The following is a 21,852-nucleotide window of genomic DNA, read 5'->3' as shown; positions in this document are numbered from 1 at the left end:
TGTGCGGGGCTGGGGGTATGCCGCTCACAGCGAGGTGGGTGTCAGATAAACTAGACACCCCAAGGGTCTGCTGGGTAAAAAGGTCCTGGGCTGTGCTTTGCTGATCCTCTTCCCTTCAGGTGCCTGAGGGCCTCCATGGGACAGAGGGGCAGCTGGAGTGAGATCCAGAAGCCCCGTCGTCCACTGGAGCTGGCAGTCATGGATTCTCACCAGTGCTTGCACCATGCAGTTGAAGCCCTGCAACATGGAGCTCATGTCAGCCATGGAGGTCATGAGCTGAACCATGGAGTGGACATCCCCGCCATGGAGTGCACATCCTGCACCAAGGCCTCCACTGTGGTGCCACCCTCGCAGTGTTGGCCTCATTGCGTTGGAGTGACGGCACAATCTCCTCAGACTGAAGGGATGGGACTCCTCCAGTCAGCCTTGCAGTCCTAGGAGGGATGCTGTCATCCCTTCCTGATGCTCGTGACTCTGCCTTTGCAGCTCCAACAGCTCTGGGATAACCGGACCCAGGGGAATGTATTCGGCCAGAGTCTTAGCTGAGATCTGGGTTCCGGCATCTCTCTGAATTTCGGTTCCCTGGGACAGTCCTTCCTCTGCCTGCTGTAGATCCTCAGCTGTGAGGTGTTCATCAGTCAGTTACCCGGAAGCCTGCCTACTACTTAATCCCACTGAGGTGTGAGTATCTGGGCTGGTGGAAGGAGCAGGTTACAGTTGTGATGCCTCCTCGGTGCTCCAAGATGTCTCCCTCGGAGCTGCTTGGGTCTGTGGTGTTCAGAGGGCGTGAGGATGGTCCGGGCTGGTCCACTGATTGACCTGCAAGGGAAGCGAGATGGCATCAGTGAATCACAGGGGATAAATGATGGGATAAGGTTAACTCACGTGAGGCTTGCGCCATGACTGTGTGTCTTGACGATTCTCACATTTGGTGCCCTCACTCACCCTCTGCACAGGTGCAGTCTTACTCCTCACCAGCCATCTCAAGAGGTCTCTCCTCAAAGGGTGTTAGCATCTCAGCTCAGGCATGACTCTGGCAGGCTGTGCCCAGTCACACCAGTGGTGCTTGAGTTTGTCCTGTAATGAGACAGATGGGGAGAATGTAGGCAGGAGTCCTGCCAGGTCAGATAGTGATGAAGTCTGGCATGTGTGGGAGGTGAGTGGGGGTGGGAATGTGAGGAGCAGATTATCTACTGGGAGACCATGGGGGATTGGTGAGGGGGGGGGGGTGGGGGAGGATGTCATGACAATTGTTGGGAACCCATGGGGTGGCTGGGATAGAGATCACCGTGGAGGTGTGAAGGGTGTGCACAAGGAAAGTCATTCATTTTCTTCCAGCATTGTTGCCCATCCTCTTATGCAGCAAGTTGGTACTCAATATTGCGGCCATTGCCTCTCAGGCAGGGGTGGTGACCTTGGTTCATGACGTCTGCAGGAAGTCACTACCTGTGCTCCGCACTATCCAGGAGTTTGGCAAGGGCTCCCGCTGAAAACTGCTGGCAGGGTTCTCCATTGGCCGACGCCGGAATCGCAAAACACGATTGGGCGGATAATCGGTTTTGATGCCAAAATCATGGCCAGCGCAGGTTCACGCCAAATCCCAATTTTCCAGTGCCTCAATTGTGGCGTCAACGCATTCCACTCTGCATGTACAGTAAGCGCTGTTGGCATATCGTTAGCGGGCCTGGCCTGGTATTCTCCGGGGTCTCCGGGATTCTCTGCCTTCACTGGGGAAAATTCCCGACGGTGAGGCTCACTTGTGTTTTCAAAAATCATGAAACTGGCGTCGTCGCTGATGAGGGGGAGAAGGGGAAAATGACCAACATTGCCACAGTGTGCTGACAGTTGTGCCGCTGGCTGGCGGGATTGAATTCCAGACGGCACAATCAGTAAACACCGTTAGCATATCATTAACAGGCCCCACCCGGTATTCCCCGGGCCCTCCACGATCCTCCACCTCCAATGGGCTGAATTCCTGATGGCAAGGTTTACAAATCATAAACCCGACGTCGTGGCTGATGAGGGAGAGAGAGGCGGTAGGACACGGAGAGGCAGGTACGTGGGTTGTCAGACAGGCTGGGGGGGGGGGGGGGGGGCCTGCTAGGGCTGGGAGGGGAGGGTTGACAGGGGAACAGGCCGTGCGGCCGGCCTGACCCCCCCACGGGACTGGGGTGGTGTCCAGGTACGGACTGCCGTTGCTGCGGCAAGGCAGCCATCTTGCTACGCACCCCACTGGCTACTCACCTTGTCCTCTGGTCCTGCACAGTGACACCCTACCATGCCTGCACCACAGCCCCCATGCTCCATCTCACCCTCTGCCAGCCCCCCCCCCCCGCCCCACCCCATCGCCACCTATCGGCGGGTCATCTTGTGGCCCACTCCCATGGTGGCGCTGGGTAGGGGCCACGGAGCGTACCACTGAAAAGGGCAGTGCCAGCCGACAGTACCCCGACAGCAGGGATGGGCACCAGGGCCAGAGGTCCCCATGGTGTCGGCCACCACTGGGGCTAGGAATGCGGGGATGGGCATAGACATGGGGGAGCAGGGTCCATTGTGCCAACCGGGTGCACCATGTAACCATTGGACCTGGTTGGGCATGAGGGGGGTATGCACTATGCTAACATGTCGGCTTTTCACCCCCTGCAGACAATGGATATTGGAATTCCGCAATCATGACCTTCCTGCTAGTTGCTGCAACTCTAGGGATTGCCCTGTGGCTGTACGAAGAGGACTACTGAAGCTACTCGAGGAGGAGGAGGAAGCTGCAGCAGCAGAGCCTGCAGCAGCGGAACAGGTGGGAGCCGCTGAGGATGGAGAGCTGGCTATCCAACAGGCCGAGGAAGAGGAGGTGCCAAGGAGGCCCGTATGGGGTCTCATGTGCACCAGCTGCGCCTGTCATTCGAGGACCTGCCGGACCTAGCCTTCTGTCGAAGACTCGGGCTGAGCAGGGAGACAGTGCAACATATCTGCCAGATCATGCCACTTCTGGCACCGTGGGGGTATGGGGGAGGACGCCTTTTCCCGGTGGCCGTGAAGGTAAAGGTCGCCCTGAACTTTTACGCCACAAACTCCTTCTATGCGAGGAGTGGGGGCCTGTCCGGCATCTCACAGAGCTCAGAGCACAGGTGCATACGTGCCGTCATGGAGGCCCTATATGGCCGGTTGGCACAATACATTCATTTAAATGTGGACAGAGCCCACCAAGATACCCGGGCAGTGGGGTTCGCTGCCATCGTCGAGTTGCCTCGGGTCCAATGGTGGTTGATGGGATGCATGTTCCCTTACGAGCACCTGCAGATGACAGGCCGCGCTACACAAACCGAAAGGGGTTCCACTCGATGAACGTGCAGCTGAAATGTGACCATCAGCTGCGCATCATGCACGTCTGCACCCGATACCCGGGCAGTGTGCACGATGCCTTCATCCTGGCACACTCAACACTTCCTGACATATTCAAGACATCCACTCGGCTGAGAGGATGGCTCCTGGGGTTATCCACTGCGGTCGTGGCTGATGACGCCTATTCGGAGGCCAGAGACCAACGCGGAGATCAGCTACAACGAGGCCAATGCAGCAACCGGGGTATGATCGAGCGGCATCCTGAAGATGCTGTTCAGGTGCCTGGACCGGTCTGGAAGGCCCCTCCAATATGACACTGAAAGGATCTCCCGCATCATCGTGGCCTGCTGCGTCCTCCGCAACATCGCGCAGCAGAGGCGTGACATGCTGGAGGATCAGGATGAACGCCAGGCCTCGACTGACTAGAAGGATGCGGGGGAGGGCGAGGATGGGCCCAGGCCGGCACAGGAGGCTGCACGATGTGTGCGCCAGGCCAACGAGCATGGGAAGCTCTAGTTGCCTCCAGGTTCACCGACTGTGGGGGGGGCACTGGCCAGAGACAGTGCACAGATATATACATATATGTGCCCAAGCCCCTATAATTAAACTATGCCCTGCACTTATGCAACTTAACTGGGTCTAACTTCCTGGCCTTATGGGTCCTAATGCTACATCTCGGGGGATCCTGAGATGGTAGGAGTAGAGGCGGCAGGCTGTGGTTCCCGCCCTGCGACCTGGCCCCCCCGTTGGCGGACGTCTTCTGGGCAACCAGACCTGGCTGCTACTCAGATGTCCCAGACAGCGTGGTGCTGCCCTGTTCTGCCCGCTGATGCACCAGGGACAGGAAGGGTGGGGGGCGGTGGGGGCGGTGGAGGGAGTCCGACGTGCGGCGATGTTCTAACCTTTCCCCTGCGTGTCACCGGCACAGGCCTCATCACCTCCTCCTCTCTCGGGGTGCCTGATAGCTCCCAGGCTACTCCATAGGATGGGTGTGTGAGTGCAGCTATCCCCTGAGGCTCCCCCGCTGCATGGTGCTGCCAGTCCCGCTCTCATCTCGGCCAGGGTCTGCATGCTCGCGGCCATGGAGCACAGTGAGTGGATCATCTCCGTCTGGGGCTGCGCCACATCACGCTGTGATTGTGCCACCACCTTCTGGGTCTGTGTCACCTCAGCCAGTGACTGCACCATCTCCCTCTGGCACTGGGCCACCTCCCTCTGTGTCTGCGCCACGTCGGCCAGTCCCTGGGCAATGCCACCCAATGTTCTCAGCCATGGCCCACTGTCACTGGGCCACGCTCAGAAGCGCCGTATCAATATCTAGGTGGCTCTGGCACATGGCTGCCCATGAGAGGGCAGCCCTGCCCTGGGCCTCGGCCAGTGCCTGCACAGAGTGCCCCAGGCCTTGGGCATGTCAATCCATAGCCAAAGCCCTTGCCCCCAATGCCTCCACCATGAATGCCACCATGTGGTGTTGGCCTGGGTGGCCCGCATGGTCGGCACCACCTCCTGCTCCTGCATGCAGCTGGACTCCTTCAACTGCACCTGCAGGTGCTGGATGCTTTCCGACAACCCCTCATGTAGTCCCTGACTCTGCGACTTCATCTCCACATTCTTGGGACTGTCCGTTCCAGAAGCCCGAAACCCGTCAGGAGGGCATCTAATCCCTGGGTCAAAAGAACAAAGACCAAAGAAAAGTACAGCACAGGAACAGGCCCTTCGGCCCTCCAAGCCTGCGCCGACCATGCTGCCCGTCTAAACTAAAATCTTCTACACTTCCGGTCTCCGTATCCCTCTATTCCTACCCTATTCCCATCCTATTCATGTATTTGTCAAGATGCCCCTTAAACATCACTATCGTCCCTGCTTCCACCACCTCCTCCGGTAGTGAGTTCAAGGCACCCACTACCCTCTGTGTAAAAAAACTGCCTCGTACATCTCCTCTAAACCTTGCCCCTCGCACCTTATCCTATGCCCCCTAGTAATTGACCCCTCAACCCTGGGAAAAAGTCTCTGACCATCCACTCTGTCTATGCCCCTCATAATTTTGTAGACATCTATCGGGTCGCCCCTCAACCACCGTCGTTCCAGTGAGAACAAACAGAGTTTATTCAACCTCTCCTCATAGCTTATGCCCTCCATACCAGGCAACATCCTGGTAAATCTCTTCTGCACCCTATCTAAGGCCTCCACATCCCGCTGGTAGTGTGGCGACCAGAATTGAACACTATACTCCAAGTGTGGTCTAACTAAGGTGCTATACAGCTGCAACATGACTTGCCAATTTTTATACTCAATGCCCCGGCCAATGAAGGCAAGCATGCCGTATGCCTTCTTGACTACCTTCTCCACCTGTGTTGCCCCTTTCAGTGACCTGTGGACCTGTACACCTAGATCTCTCTGACTGTCAATACTCTTGAGGGTTCTACCACTCACTGTATATTCCCTACCTGCATTAGACCTTCCAAAATGCATTACCTCACATTTGTCCGGATTAAACTCCATCTGCCATCTCTCCGCCCAAGTCTCCAAACGATCTAAATCCTGCTGTATCCTCTGACAGTCCTCATCGCTATCCGCAATTCCACCAACCTTTGTGTCGTCTGCAAACTTACTAACCAGACCAGTTACATTTTCCTCCAAATCATTTATATGTACTATGTATACTATGAACAGCAAAGGTCCCAGCCCGCCCTTTGACCGTCCTCCCCCTCGGGAGTTCCTAGCTCCCCCGATGTTCCAGAGCAGCTGTGTGGTGTGCACCAGAGAGTGTCCCAGGAGGTGAATGACTTTGGAATGGTGGAGGGTGTTGGAGACAGCTGTGACAAGAGGTCAGTGTTGTCCCCGGACTCGAGCTCTGGAGTGTCCTGGGTTTCGGGTCAAGGGCTCCCGTCCGTGCTGCTGTCCTCGGTGCTGGTCAGAACACGAAGGGGCTCAGGCGGTGGCACTGGCTGGGGGTGGGGTACACCAGAGGAACCCATCCCATCACCAGCAGGTCCTGCAAGACACAAGAGAAGGCGCATGATTAGACCGCAGGCCGGAGGGGAGTGGAGGTGGTGGGGGTGAGGGTGGTGTGGGGGTGAGGATGAATGGGGGTGAAGATGGTGTGGGGATGGTTGAGGGATGGTGTGGGGGTAAGGGTGGCATGGGGGGTGGGGGACAGACGTGTCATGGAGAAACACAACTAAGCGGGCTTTCACTTCCTTGCCCGCGGCCGATCTCCACCCCAGCGATTTTCCTTTCTTCTGGGCAACTGACCACATCCAGGTCCATCGGTCACCCACTAGTTTTCTCCCACTCCTGGCAGTTATGGGCGGCCTTTTCCTGGCAGGAGGGAAACAGAAAACAACAGTCTTAGACAGTCCAATGCGTGCAGCCGAGGGGATGTCAAGCTGGTGGCCTCAGTGACCAGGGCACCCGGCCATGGTGGCCGGTATGGGTGCCAACATGTGGTGTAGGGTGAAGGTTCGGCCGCTATCCTGGCGGTATGGGGTCACGTGTGTGAGGGACTGCAGGCCGGTCTGCACGGTGTTACTGGTGGCTCTTTGCCACCTCTGCCGCCTGCGCCCAAGCATGGTGAATGGCGGCAGCTGGCAGCCTCCTTTTCGAGCCGGGGTACAGGGTAGCCCGCCTTATCTGCACCATGCCCAGGAGGTTCTCAGGCTCGGCGTCTGTGAATCTTGGTGCTGCTCTCTTTGCTGCCATCTTGTTGGCTGGGATGAGTTTGTGTGGGGAGTGTAATGTGTATATACGGCTGCAGCTGGTCAGCCTCCTGAGCGTCAGATGCGAAACCTGTGAATCCGGCACCGTTTCTCATTGGAATCGATTGTGTTCCATGTGGCGCCAGTGCTAGACCCTCAACGATCGCTGAATCAGTCCAGGTGCAGTGCCAGTTTTGCAGTCGTGGAACTCCACGAATCCTGCAGCAGAGTCAATACTTAGTCTCAGGAATGGAGAATCCAGCCGTTCATTTTGAAGAAGCGCAGGGGAATTACTGCTGTGCCCTGGTCAATATTTAACACTTCAACAATATCACTAAAACAGATCAATGGGATAATTATTGTGCACAGTTTGGCTGTTGTATTTCTTTTGTGACAATGCTGTTTACACTTCAGAGGTAGCTATTTGACTGTCAAGTACTTTGGGATGGCCTGAAGTCATGAAAGGTATTGTATAAATGAAGGTTATTTATGTTTTTCTATCTATCATGCTGTTGCTACATACTGGGGCACACTTTGCTGTGTAAATGTAGACCAGGCTGCCCAAAATGCATTTCCTGGTGACACTGAGAGTGGAAGGGGCTATATTTGGTGTATGACAACGGGAGGAATTAGTGAGGTGAGAGCAATAAAGTAAAATGAGACCTTTTGTCAAAACGGGAACAAGTTAGAGATGTAACAGGTGAGATGTTACAGGTTAAATGCAGAGACATGGAAAAGGGGAAGGTCTATGATGGGAAGAAACCAGGAGAGATCTATCAGGCGCCATCTATCGGCCTCGCTGCGCTCGGCTTCGGACAGGATGAGGCCGGTACAGCTCGCGAGTGGCCTCTTGCGAGATTTACTGGCCTCGTCATGCCTCGTGAGATCTAACGAGATCTCAAGAGGCGTCGCGATCTGGATCATGCCCATTGAGGTCAGGGCCCAGATTTGCATATTCAAGTGCCCCAGCAGGCTGGCTGGGGCACTGCCAAGGTGCTCTGCTGGCAATGCCAAGGTGCCCAGGTGACTTCATGCCCATGCCCTGCCCTTATGAGGTGGGGTGGAGGGGGGGGGGGGGAATGCCTGGGTGGCCGGGCTCTGGGCAGGATGGTACCCTGCACCCCCAATGCCACCAGGCACTGTGGTACTGCCAGCCTGGAACACCAGCTGACATTGCCAGGCTGGCTGGGGCACTGCCAAGGTGCTCTGCTGGCAATGCCAAGGTGCCCAGGTGACTTCATGCCCATGCCCTGCCCTTATGAGGTGGGGTGGAGGGGGCTTGATGACCCTCTTATTGTTGAGTTGGGGTACTGGCGGAGTCCGGAGGTCACAGTGGGGAAATAATTCACCGAGCTATGAGTAAAGGGTGGATAAATACAATTGGGTAAGTTAATCGTATAGAGAGCTGGCACAGAGAGAATGGGCTAAATGGCCACTTTCTGTGTTTAACAATTCTATGATTATATGAGGCCCAGGAAGCCTGACCAAGATGGATTTTTTTAAAAAGACAGTCGGCTTCAAAGTGTTTAAAGATCCACTTTTTCCTCCTGTGAGTAGATTCGTTACCTCTCCTGGTTTCATGTAAACCAAATGTGGGTGGTTTTAAGTGGGTTATGTGGTGATAAGCCTGTGAATAATATTGCATACATTCAACAATACGACCTCCCACCAGCAGGTGGCATCAGACATCAGTCATGTGTCATTCAGCTACCGTGAGTTGGTATTCAGGTGTGCACAAGGGCAGTTGCACATCGGGTAGTTCCAGAATAACCTAGCCTGTATAGCATTCTGTAAGTTATCCTTCCACATATTAACTAATAATCATCATTCTAAGTAAGCCATCAGCAGTTCTGTTTGAATCATTGCAAGGACAAGACAACAGTACACAACATGTTAGCTTTCTGTTCCATGTTTTTCACATTTTAACTTCCCACCTGTTCTAAATTTAAAGCAACCTCCAAGAAAACTTTTGATGTTAGCACTTAGAACCTTCACAAATCCTGCCCTCACCCAGTTTCCTCCCGTAACGATTCTAACCAGGAATATCAACTTCCCAGTCCTGATCAAGCACAAGTCATTTCTATAAGACCATAAAACATAGGAGCAGAATTAGGCCCTCGGCCCATCGAGTCTGCTCCACCATTCAATCATGGCTGATGTGTTTCTCATCCCCATTCTCCTGCCTTGTCCCCATACCCCCTATCCCCTGATTAATCAAGAACCTATCTCTACAACAGTAACTGTATATTGCTCCATTTTTAATAATGCTTCAATATCCTTTTTTTTTGCAAACACTTTCTGCATTCATATACATTCCACTCAATCCCGACTCCACTTTTGTGGATTTTGAGGGATTAAAAATGCAGCCCTCTTTTCCCCTCTCTCTGATAACAATCTTCTGTTTTCCTTCTGCCAGATTTAATAATTCTACTCTCCCTCTAGTTTTAAATCCAGACTTTTCCCAACCTCTGTCAGATTAGTTTAATTCCTGTCATATTGCCCAAGTTACTTTCACTGCAGGACATTAATGTTGTACAGCTCGCCTCAAAGGCAACTCTTTGATATCACCTTATCTTCTTCCAGACATAACCTAAGCCAAGACAATTGGATAGTTTTGAGGATGATGAATGCGCTGTGCTTCAGGTGAGGTATTAAACTGAGGTGGTGTCTGCCAGTCCCAGTGCATGTTTAAGATCCCATGGAACAATTGAAAGAAGAGTAGTGATGGCCAACGTTGCTCCCTCTTACCATTAACTGGTCATTTACTTAAGTGTTGTTGATGCAGCATCTCTGCTTAGACAATACCAGCCACTTCATTCCAAAATAATTGATAGTGGGAAGCAATTTCAGACACAGTGGGCTGGACTTTGAGGTCAGCAACAAATAAATGGCAGCAACCTTTCATTCCACATGTGCTTAAACATTGATATTTTATGAGTTTTTACACTGGAAGTTCCTGTCAGCCAGGACTCGATAAAGAACTGCACCTTCCACAGTACATCTGGGACATGTGTGAGCAGGGCAAACAACAACGTGAAGTAGATCAGTGGAACTGCACAGAGTCAGGAATTGGAAACAATGAGCCACAGAACAGTGGTGGTGGAAGTTCTGCTTCCATTTCCGTCTCCAACTATTTTCAGTTGAGCAGGTGAGTGGGCACCCTGGTATTCAGGAATTGCTCACGCCAATCTGGAAGTGGGCATTTCAGAACTTTTGCAATTTTCAGTCGGCTTGTAGTGTTTTAGAAGCTGCCTTAATTTACACCTGCAAAGTGGTGGCGTGAATCATGGATTGGAGACAGGAAGAATGTAGAGGTGATGCCTCTTTTACAGTTCATCATGAAATGCTGTAGCCTACGACTTCCGGTGGCGACCATGGAGGAGTAGGTCTCACATTTGATAGCTCCTGCCTGTGACGGACTTTTGGACCTTTTTCCCCCATTTTTTTCTGGATTTTATGGGATAAATCGGTGAAGAGTGAGACAGTGAGGAGAAATCCCCCTCCAGTGTATGAAAAATTGGACCAGAAGTGGCCGTGTTAGAAGACAAAGTCCTGTAAGGAAGACGCGAGCAGAGCCGGCAACGCGGGAAAGCATGGCGGAGAAGCAGGGCCGTGGGGAGATGGCACAGTGGTCGACGGGGCAGCTGGTGGAGTTTTTTGAAGATTGCTTCGCCAAGCTGAAGAAGGACATTCTGGACCCGATCAAAGCTTTGATTGATCAGATGGTGCAGAATCAAGAAACACATGAACGTGCGATCCAGGAGGTGGAGAAAAAGGTGTCCGAGCACGAGGAGAACATAACCGTGCTGGAGACCAATGTGGAGATGATGAACGACCACCAGAGAAGAATGCAGGAGAAGCTGGGGGACCTGGAGAACAAGTCCAGGAGGCAGAATCTTAGAATTGTCGGCAGTGAGGGATCGGATGCGAGGGCTTATGTGATGGACATGCTGGAGAAGTTGATGGGGGCTGAGGTGTTCCCTCGGCCCCTGGAAGTGGATAAAGCGCACAGAGCCCTCGCGAAGAAGCCCCGAGCGAATGAGCCGCTGAGGGCGATGGTGGTACGCTTTCACTGATTCCTGGACAAGAAACACGTTCTGTGGTGGGCCAAGAAGCAAGTGGGCGAATTGTGAGCTCCGCATTTATCAGGACCTGGTGAACGAGGTGTTTAAGGACTTCTACAGCAAATTATATGAGTCACACCCCCGACTGGGGTGGAGGGGATGACGCAGTTTTTGAATCAGCTGAGGTTTCCGAGGGTAAATGAGGATCTGCTGGAAGGGCTGGGAGCCCCAACTGAGATTGAGGAAATAATCAAGGGGCTGGAGGGCATGCAGTCGGGCAAAGCTCCGGGGCCTGACGGCTATCCGGTGGAATTCTAGAAGAAGTTTTCAGAGACATTGAGCCCACTGCTGGTGAAGCAAGAGAGAAGGGAGTCCTCCCCCCAACAATGTCACAGGCCTCGATTTCAATGATCCTGAAACAGGAGAAGGATCCAGAGCAATGCGGGTCATACAGGCCAATTTCTCTACTGAATGTGGACACCAAACCGCTGGCTAAGATACTGGCCACGAGGATAGAGGACTGTGTCTCGGGGGTGATAGGGGAAGACCAGGCGGGATTTGTAAAGGGCAGGCAACTCAAGGCCAATGTTCGAAGGCTTTTGAATGTTATTATAATGCCCTCAGAAGGAGAGGAGGTGGAGGTGGTGGTAGCGATGGATGCAGAGAAGGCTTTTGATCGGGTGGAGTGGAATTACCTGTGGGAGGCGCTGGGAAGGTTTGGGTTTGGTGAGGGCTTTATTGACTGGGTGCGGTTGCTCTATCAGGCACTAGTAGCGAATGTGCGTACGAACCGGCTGAGGTCGGGGTATTTTAAACTACACCGAGGGACTAGGCAAGAGTGCCCCCTCTACATATTACTGTTTGCTCTGGTGATAGAGCCATTGGCCATGACACTAAGACCCTCTAGGAACTGGAAAGGGCTGGTTCGGGGAGGGGTGGAGCACCGGGTCTCACTTTACGCAGATGACCTGCTCTTGTATATTTCAGACCCATTGGAGGGGATGGGGGAAGTAATGTGAATTTTGGGGGAAATTGATAATTTTTCGGGGTATAAATTGAACATGGGGAAAAGCGAGATGTTCGCGATCCAGGCAAGAGGACAGGAGAAGAGACTGGGAGAGCTGCCGCTTAGAATGGTAGGGAAGAGCTTTCGGTATCTGGGAATCCAGGAGGCCAGGGAATGGGAGGCACTGCACAAGTTAAACCTATCCCGGCTAGTAGAACAAATGGAAGGGGACTTTAAGAGATGGGACATGCTCCCGCTATCACTGGTGGGGAGGGTACAGACTGTGAAAATGACGGTCCTCCCCAGATTTCTGTTTGTCTTTCAGTGCCTCCCCACCTTCATCTCAAAAGTATTTTTCAAGCGGGTGAATAAGGTTATTTTGGGCTTTGTGTGGGCGGGTAACACCCTGCGAGTGAAGAAAGTGTTGCTGGAGCGCAGTCGGGGGGAGGGTGGGTTGGCGGCGCCGAACCTCTGCAATTACTACTGGGTGGTTAATATAGCCATGATTAGGAAGTGGGTAGTGGGAGGGGGGTCGGTGTGGGAGCGGATAGAGGCGATGTTATGCAAAGACACCAGTTTGGGAGCACTGAAAACGGCACCTCTTCCGTTCTCACCGGCCCGATACTCCACAAGTCCGGTGGTGGTGGCGGCTCTGAGAATCTGGGGGCAATGGAGGAGATATAAGAGAGCGGAGGGAGCATGGGTTTGGACCCCGATTTATAATAATCATCGGTTTGTACTGGGTAGGCAGGATGGTGGGTTCCAGCGATCGCAAAGGGCAGGAATTAGAAGGATGGGGGATTTATTTATAGATGGGATATTTCCCAGCTTGAAAGCCTTGGAGGATAAATTTGAATTGCCAGCAGGGAACGGGTTTAGGTATTTGCAGGTGGGAGACTTCCTGAGAAAGCAGGTTCCGGCCTTTCCACTGCTGCCGCCACAGGGGGTAAAGGATAGAGTCGTCTCCAATACCCGGGTGGGGGAGGGGAAGGTTTCAGATACTTACCCAGAGCTTTCGGAGGCGGAGGAAATTCCGGTGGAGGAGCTTAAGGGCAAGTGGGAGGACGAGCTAGGAGGAGAGATAGAGGCGGGGTTATGGGCGGATGCCCTAAGCAGGGTTAATACCTTCTCATCATGTGCCAGGCTTAGCCTAATACAATTTAAGGTAGTCCACTAGACACACATGACAGTGGCTAGGGTGAGCAAGTTTTTGGGGGCAAAGGGCAGGTGTGCGAGGTGCGCTGGAAGCCCAGCAAATCATGTCCACATGTTTTGGGCATGCCCGAAGCTGAGTGGGTTTTGGCAGGGCTTTGCTGAGGCAATGTCCACGGTACTAAAAACACGGGTGGTGCCGAGTCCGGAGGGAGCGATACTTGGAGTGTCGGAAGAGCCGGGAGTTCAGGAGGCGAAAGAGGCCGACGCCTTGGCCTTTGGCTCCCCGGTAGCCCGGAGACAGATCTTGTTAATGTGGAGGGACTCGAAGTCCCCGAGTGTAGAGACCTGGGTTAGTGACATGGCTGGGTTTCTCAGTCTCGAGAAGATAAAGTTCGCCTTAAGAGGGTCAATGGTAGGGTTCACCTCGGAGGTGGCAGCCGTTCGCTGACTTTATCGGGGAAAATTAAAAAATCAGCAGGTGCAGTATTCCGAGGGGGTGGGGGGCGGGAAAGAGGGCTGGGTTGTTGTTTTATGGTTGGAGTGTGTGAAGATTGGGATGGGGGTGGAAATGTTTATTATACCATGTCAATGTCACTGTTAATGTTATTATTATAAACATTTTCAAATTCCTTAATAAAATTAAAAAAAAAAAAAAATGAAATGCTGTAGCCTGAGTTACATCAATGTTTACCAAAGTGAGTGACGATAGTGCTGTGATTGGAAAAGGTAAGTCATCATAAAATGACGTACTTGCGATGTTGTTACTTCTGACAACTGGCAAACTGTCAAGTAAAAGAAGAGCATTGTGAAAGTAGAAAAATCTTCAGATTCATTAGAAGAAATTATACACTGGATAAAGTTCTATGCTGCATTGATGAGTATTGGAAGTGTAGCCCAGTTTGAGATCAATGATTACTTATTGTAGCTATCCCCATGGCTTTCATTCATTCTTTGCAGGAGAGCTCAGCTATCTGCCTGACTGTATGAAAGCTTTGATAGCTTGCTGAACTGTCATTCATTCTTTGCAAAACAATCCAACCATCTGTTTGGTTGTTTGAAAGTTGTGCCAGATATAGGAGCTTTTCGCTGCTTTCATTGCACTAATGGATTCTGAACTGCAGGGTTTTTCTACACAGCTGTCCAAGGGATTGTGAATTTGATGGATTGACTGTCTTACAAAGCGCAAATGAATCCTGCACTGCAGGGTATTTGTTTGCACAGCTGTTCAGGGAAATGTGTTTTTGACAGTTTTGATAAATTTATGAGTTTTTCAAAGAGGACAATAGTTCTTAGAGTGCTTGTTCAAGAAATATTGGTTTATTTTGACAGATTTATGGATTTTCAAAAATATCAAAACGTTATTCTAGGCTTGTAAATTCATAGAGTGGATATTCGGTGAGTGGGCTAGGATAGAAGAAAAGTGGTAGGAATATTGAGGGGGGTGAAAGAAGGTGAGGTGTGAAGGGTTGAAGAGGTGAGGGGTAAAGGGGTTACAGTGCTGATGGGGGTTAGGAAATTGAAGAGAGTCAGGGTGATGGGGTTTTGCCTTGAGCTGACAAACTGGGCCAATGTTTCTGTCAACAGGGGCAGGCCATTTAACCTGGCCACTTTAGCTTTAACCAAACCTCTGTTTGCCGGGGCCTGCTGCTGGGGACTGTCCTGCCCTCCAGGAGATAAACATCTCACCTGCCAGAACTGCTGGGACAGCGGCGGGATTGCAACATCAAGGAAATTCCAGACTCCTGACTCCTGTCTCCACGATGAAAATCCAGCCCTATGTCTCCATAATCATTCAGATTAATGAAATATTAATTTGCAGCAAAGCATGCCAGCACTGATTGCTGTGTCAGCTCTAGGCTACATTCGATTATGAAGTTTGGCAACTCACCATTTGCATAAAGCCCGAGGTAAAATAATTAGCTGAGTTAATTCTTCACGTTGCTGGTATCTAAAAGAGAATTTCATTTTTTTGTCTCACTGCCAATAAAACAACTCTACTGACCTAGGATACATAAAGGCTTCCTGACAAATTTTAGACGGCCTCTCCATCCTCTGAATCGGCAACAGCAGCCAGCTGCCCAGACCCTGAGAGCAAATTCTAATCCAAATACTACGATGGTAACAGCTTCCTGTTTTAAAAAAGCACACACACATATACAGCTTGTTACAAAGTATTATAACTTCATATCCATGCTCAATCATCATTAAAATTTTCCTAGTTATAAATTCATGCAAAACACATGATTTCACTACTTTTGTCTTTTTGATATTAAAGCCAGTAAGAAAATAATCAATGGTTTTGTGAAACACAGGGACACTACAACTAATTTCCACCAGTTAAAACAATATTGATCTTTCACTGCATGAAGTAAAGTCAAGTGTTGAATGGTCTTAAGTATTTATTTTGAAGAGAGCTTTGGAGTAATCGCAATGACAAAAAAAATTGATAAGGGTTTGACCAGTAGTGCAGCAGAGAGAGGGGAAAATGAGTGTTAGATGGAGGCACCTGATGGATCTGGAGTGATCAATGTAAAAGGTTAGCTGAATGACAGATGTAGAATGTAGATGAATGGGGTATGAAAAGGATTAGATTGATGTATATCGAGGCTTAAATGAGCAATGTCTGTACATTGCTGGATGTGTGAAAGATGAATAGTGTAGATGAATGATGTGCGTAGAGGTATGGATTAATGGTGTCAGCAATAGAATGACTGATAGATGCAGAGTGTAAATGAGTGCTTTATGAAGAGGAGTGAATGTGCAATGTATGGAGGTGGAGTAGATGAGCGATGTGTGGAGAGTTGTAAACAAGTACTGTCCTGCCAATGGACTGATGTGGACAAAATGGCAGATAAATCCTTGAACTATTGGTGTCTGTGGAGGTCACATTTTGCAGTAATGATTGTAAAAATTACAAGATTTCCAGCACTTTGCATTTCAGTGCGTTACGATAATTCTTTTTAAATTTTGGATTCTTCAGTCTTCAGTGTGACAAGTATTCTTGTCCAATAATCCACAATACAGTTCACTGTAAGATCTCAGTCCAAACCCAGTCTGGACTGATGGGACAAATATCCCATTTGTCTGCTGGCTATAAGGGTGCTTAGCAAATGGGTTTAAGCATGGACTGAAAGCACAAAACCTCCTCTAATTCCACCCTACTGTAATTAGCAGCCTCACTTGGAGAGATGACAGCAGGCGAGTGTGGGAAGTGAAAATTGCTCCATTGATGAAATAGAGATGTTTTGTTGATGTTGGAGTTGTGGCATGGACATTCAGGCAGAGCTGAAGAAGCTTTGCTCGGCTTCTCACTTTGTTATGAATGGCTCTTGAAGTGCCAGATGTTAACAATGGACAAGAGTTCCATTCTTCAACACTATCATCTACTTACTTTATGGGAACTGCGGGATGTTATTTTGCATGGTGTCCTAGACTTCCATAGCAAAACGTAGAAAGGGGATTAGAGCACACACTCCTACTCTGCCATTCGATATGATCACAGCTGATCAAACCAACCCAACACATCCAGGCAATGCTGGACCATGCTAACTAGGTTGCTTTGAAAAGCGATCGACGTGCTCGTCCATCAAATATAATCAGACTCAATTGATTGGAATATGAAATCGGAAGGTTACCCCACAAAGTCCAGGCAGAAATTAAGGTTGAATGTACTAAGGCTATAGATGCATAATATATGAATTAATCAACACTGACCTAAATGTAATCATTAGAAGATTAGCATTACAGTGTGTAACAAGAGTTGTGCAAATTAGATTGTACTTAACCAGTGTTAGGAGCCATTTTTGTGAGAGTGCCTCAAATTCGGAAAATGTTGACAAAATGGCCAAGATTAAGCACCCAAGGACTAACAAAAATCTGTGAAATGAAAAAAAAAGGATCAATCATTACACATATCAAATTTATAAAACATCAACATTAAACAACATGCAGCAATCTACAGAGCCATGTATATGAAAAGGAAACACGGTATCTACATGCTCATATATGGGGAAATCAATGAACCATGTCACTGAAGTAATTTGATATTTTATCAACAAGTGTGAAACCTGTAGCAGCAAAGATTGAAATGTGTCACATTTTCACGGTGAAGCAATAAATAGATTTACAAATCCCACCTCGTACAAGGAAATGTTTATGCAGCTGGGAGCTCAGCACATTTGGTCTCAGTATTCTGCATAGACTTCCATGCAAGGTATTATGATTTCACATTCCAGCATGGAGTCTCACGCATTCTAGTAAATCATGCATGAACTTCAACTGGTCGAAAATCATATGCAGCAAACACAGATGTGCTCTTACACTGGGCGAGGCTGACCACTGGCAATGTAACTGTGGTAGCACAGTGGTTATCACTGTTGCTTCACAGCTTCAGGGTCCCAGGTTCGATTCCTGGCTTGGGTCACTGTCTGTGCGGAATATGCACATTCTCCCTGTATCTGCATGGGTTTCCTCCGGCTGCTCCGGTTTCCTCCCACAAGGCCTGAAAGATGTGCTGTTAGATCATTTTGACATTCAGAATTCTCCCTCAGTGTACCTGAAAAGGCGCCGAAATGTGGCAACTAGGGGATTTTCACAGTAACTTCACTGCAGTGTTAATGTAAGCCTACTTGTGACAATAAAGATTATTAACTAAGAAATTACCCTTTAGGATTTTCGATATAGCAGGAGCAAAATCTTGGTGGAAAATCTTGGTGGAACAGGATTCTATCCTGAATTCCTAGTAAAGGCTGACAGCTCCAATCTGCTTCTTGCCATGGCTCCAGATTGGAATTCTGAGGCCTCGCTTGTCAAACCATTGGGACTAGATTGCACAAAAACTGTTGTAGAATATGATTCCCTGAAACTGAGATCTACCCTTAGATTGTTTAGGACCAACTTCCCTGAAACACTGAAACTCAAAGCCTTTCAGACAAAGAGTGGAGAGTCTCAGAAATGGCTCCCTAAGTATAATTTTTTTGTCTCCCATATCTTTGCAACAAAGACACAGTTAATAACTGCTGGGTTCTCTTTTCAAAGGGATTCTTTCCATCAATGCTTAAACTAGTCACAAGAGGGACCTGATGCTCTCTGTGAGTAGGAAATAAAGTCTTCCATTAATATTCTGACCAATTGGCATTCAAATAATGTATCATTTGGTTTAACTATCATGGCCAGGCTGTGTAAATGATTTTTCTTACATCGTATTTGCTTCTTTTGTAAATTACTTTAAATCTGTGCAAAGCTGGTGTTGATAAATATTGGTGTTGAAGTTTCAAGTATAAACTTATTTGTCTCCTATACCAAATATGGACTAAATGTAAATCTCTTCTTTTGAGTTAAAATAGGGCTGTTATAGAGCAGCACGGTGGCACAGTGGTTAGCACTGCTGCCTCACGGCGGCGAGGTCCTAGGTTCGATCCCGGCTCTGGGTCACTGCCATGTGGAGTTTGCACATTCTCCCCGTGTTTGCGTGAGTTTCGCCCCCACAACCCAAAGATGTGCAGGGTAGGTGGATTGGCCACGCAAAGATGCCCCTTAATTGGAAAAAATGAATTGGATACTCTAAATTTATATTTTTTTAAAAATAGGGTTGTTATTTATCGATGTACCATGAGAATCTGAAACTTACATATCATCACCATCACCAAGCTATTTTCCTGGAACTTGAGTGTTGATTATTATAGTAAATATATAAAATTAATAACCATCGATTATGTGTTAAAGTTGTGAGTATTGAAGGCTACAAAGAAGTTGTGCCATCGATTGGCATGTGATGCACCGAAAATAACAGACTGCCCTTAATACCTTGTGACAGCCTTAAACTGGACAATTTTCGAACCCGAGACAAAATGGGCAGTTTCACAAGAAGCCTTGAAACCAAGCAACATATGCAGCATCGGAATGGGCAGTAATGTTTTCTCTTATTTAAAGCAAAGCTGATATAACCATAAGTAAGTATATGTCTGTCAGTTCCAAGTGGTGGTGAATTCAAGGTGCTTAGAGGGAAGCAGTAATGTTAAACCAAAGATTGTATGGGCAAGTGGGGCTCAAGTCAATGCAGACAAAAAGGAACGACTGAAAAGTGGCTAAACCGTGCAAGAAGCCGAGGAATGGAAAGGTGTTACAGCTGTACTCCAGCTGAAATCCTACAACAATTATGGAAAGGGAAAGTGGAATGGAATGGCAGTACAGCAGCGAGTTGCTTTCCTTCTCATTTGTAAAGCTCCAATTGTCCCCTCCCCCGACCTACCCCACTCATCAAGAATGTCACCTGCAGTTATAAAGGTTACTCGCTATCTGATGCCCTTTGTTTTCGGAGAATGCAGGGAGTGGTGAGGTGACTGATGTGTTGGGTACTCTACAACACAGACAAACCAACACGGTTGCGAATGGTACAACTCAGTTTTATTACTAACATTTATTTACAGTGGTAAACTGGTTACTGAGGTTCGTTCATAACCCTTGAATCTGTGGACCTATTCCTAATACTATCTTGTAGTGGCACACAGCACATGGTGGATGTCTGAGTGGCTTGCTATGTGCTCTGTGCCCTGAGCTGTCTCCTGCTGGAATCCTCAGGAAGTGTCCTGTTCCCTGTTTTGTAGTGTGTATGCTCTTGCCTGTGATTGGCTGTGGTGTTGTGTGTGTGTTGATTGGTCCGTTGATCTGTCCATCAGTATGTATGTATGTTTGTGCTATGATGTTTACCTGAATATCATGACATCCCCCCTTTTGTACAAGAACATGTGCCTATGTGGTTAAAAAATAGAGATGTGTCGAAAAACGCAAATACCGGGGCTGTGGTGAGCTTGATTTTGAGCTCCTCCCACTCCTTCTGGTGTGTGGGCAGCCACTGGAACTCCGTGGACGACAAATTCTGTAGGTGTAGGGCAGTGTTCCCATGCTCTCGAATGCCTCCTGGTTGTGGGCGAGGAGCTATTGGAGCTGTGCCCTGAATTCTGCATCCGGGAAGTCAGATGAGCCTTCTGGAGACAGAGTGTGGACTCGTTGCACAAGGTGGAGAATCTTGCATGCCTGTGCGCCTAGCAGGGAGTCCTTTGATGATCCGAGTATCTCGAATGAGAGTGTGGCCGTGTGTGTGTTGTGTGTCACCTGGAGCTGGCAGGATCCCATAGCCGGGATAACGTTCCCATTGTAGTCGACCATCTTGCAACGGGATGGCCGAATTGGTGGTCTGACCTTCATGGCGTAGAAGGCTGACCATGCTATGAGGTTGGCGGAGGCGCCAGTGTCCAGACGGAATGTTATCGGTGATCGGTTGACCGTTAGGGTGACACACCATTCATCACCCGGATTGTCAGTGTTCACTTGCAACGGCTGGTGGGTCCTGGCTGGAGACATCCGGTTCCCACCAATGACCGCAACACGGAACGTGTCCCGGTCGTCTGCGTCACTGGTCTGGATATCTTCTGGGCACGACTCGTAGTAAGGAGGCTGAATGGTCCGCATGTCCCTGCGAGGTTGTCGGAATTGGGGAACATTGGCAGGTTGAGCTGCTCGACAGCAGGCAGTGTAGTGGCCCATCTTGCCACAGCGGAGGCATTGTCGGATTCTTGCTGGACATTGCCGCTTTAAATGTACGGCTCCGCAGTTGCCGCACGTCGTGACGTCATGGCGTTTGTTGCGCCACCACGCATGCGCAGTTCGGTCTTGCGTCGAGCGCGCCTGCGCATCACGTCCCTCTGTGTCGACGTCGTTTTTGGCGCGCACAAACGCGGGAGGCCTCGAAAAGCACGCGAAATGGCCGCCCTCGTCCGGGCCGTGGGCCGGGAGGAACTCGATCGCCTGGACCCGTTCGGCCTCGTAGGACGGCTACCTCGCAGATCCGGCCGTGTAGGACCCCTGCCGCGCCGATTCGGCCGCCTGAAATTGGGAGTAGCGGCTAGTCGCGTTTTCATGCAGGACACAGGCTTCGATTGCGGAGGCTAGGGTGAGGCCTTTTATTTTGAAGAGATGCTGGCGTAGGGTGCCCGAGGTGACCCCAAAAACGATCTGGTACCGAATCATGGAATCAGAGATGGTGTCGTAACCGCAGGACTGCGCAAGGATACGGAGATGCGTAAGGAAGGATTGAAAGGGCTCATCCTTATCCTGCAGGCGCTGCTGGAAGAGATACCTCTCAAAACCCTCGCTGACCTCGACGTTGAAGTGTTGGTCGAGTTTGAGAAGGACCGTCTTGTACTTGGTCTTGTCCTCACCTTCCGCAAACACCAGGGAGTTGTAGACATGGATGGCGTGTTGACCTGCCATGGAGAGGAGGATGGCGATCTTTCTGGTGTCCGAAGCGCTCTCCTTTTCGTTGGCTTCCAGGATGAGCTGGAAGCGCTGTTTGAACAGCTTCCAATTAACGCCGAGGTTTCCAGCGACTTGTAGCGGCTGCGGTGTGCTGACGGTGTCCATGGCGCAGGATGGCAGATTCCGGAGGATCCGTATGTAGGTCCCACAGTTACTCCTGGTACTATGATGTGTTGGGTGCTCTGCTACACAGACGAACCAACACGGTTGCGAATGGTACAATTCAGTTTTATTACTAACATTTATTTACAGTGGTAAACTGGTTACTGAGGTT

General features: G+C 49.9%; 1 protein-coding gene across 3 annotated transcripts in view; it reads right to left on the bottom strand.

Annotated features, from left to right (window-relative positions):
- kcnq3 (potassium voltage-gated channel, KQT-like subfamily, member 3) overlaps positions 1 to 21,852 on the bottom strand; it is a 609,891-nt gene that overhangs the window by 194,859 nt on the left and 393,180 nt on the right. For all 3 annotated transcript variants that reach the window (XM_072467851.1, XM_072467853.1, XM_072467852.1), the window contains exons 2-3: positions 17,048 to 17,138; positions 15,265 to 15,391 (exon numbers count right to left, since the gene is read on the bottom strand). In XM_072467851.1, the coding sequence (XP_072323952.1) occupies positions 15,265 to 15,391; positions 17,048 to 17,138 (218 nt within the window). The remainder of the gene's footprint in view (positions 1 to 15,264; positions 15,392 to 17,047; positions 17,139 to 21,852) is intronic.

This window comes from Scyliorhinus torazame, chromosome 11 (genome assembly GCF_047496885.1).
Source record: "Scyliorhinus torazame isolate Kashiwa2021f chromosome 11, sScyTor2.1, whole genome shotgun sequence".
Lineage (NCBI taxonomy): Eukaryota > Metazoa > Chordata > Chondrichthyes > Carcharhiniformes > Scyliorhinidae > Scyliorhinus > Scyliorhinus torazame.
The sequence above is the reverse complement of the archived record's forward strand: the minus strand, read 5'-3'. Positions and strand labels throughout refer to the sequence as shown.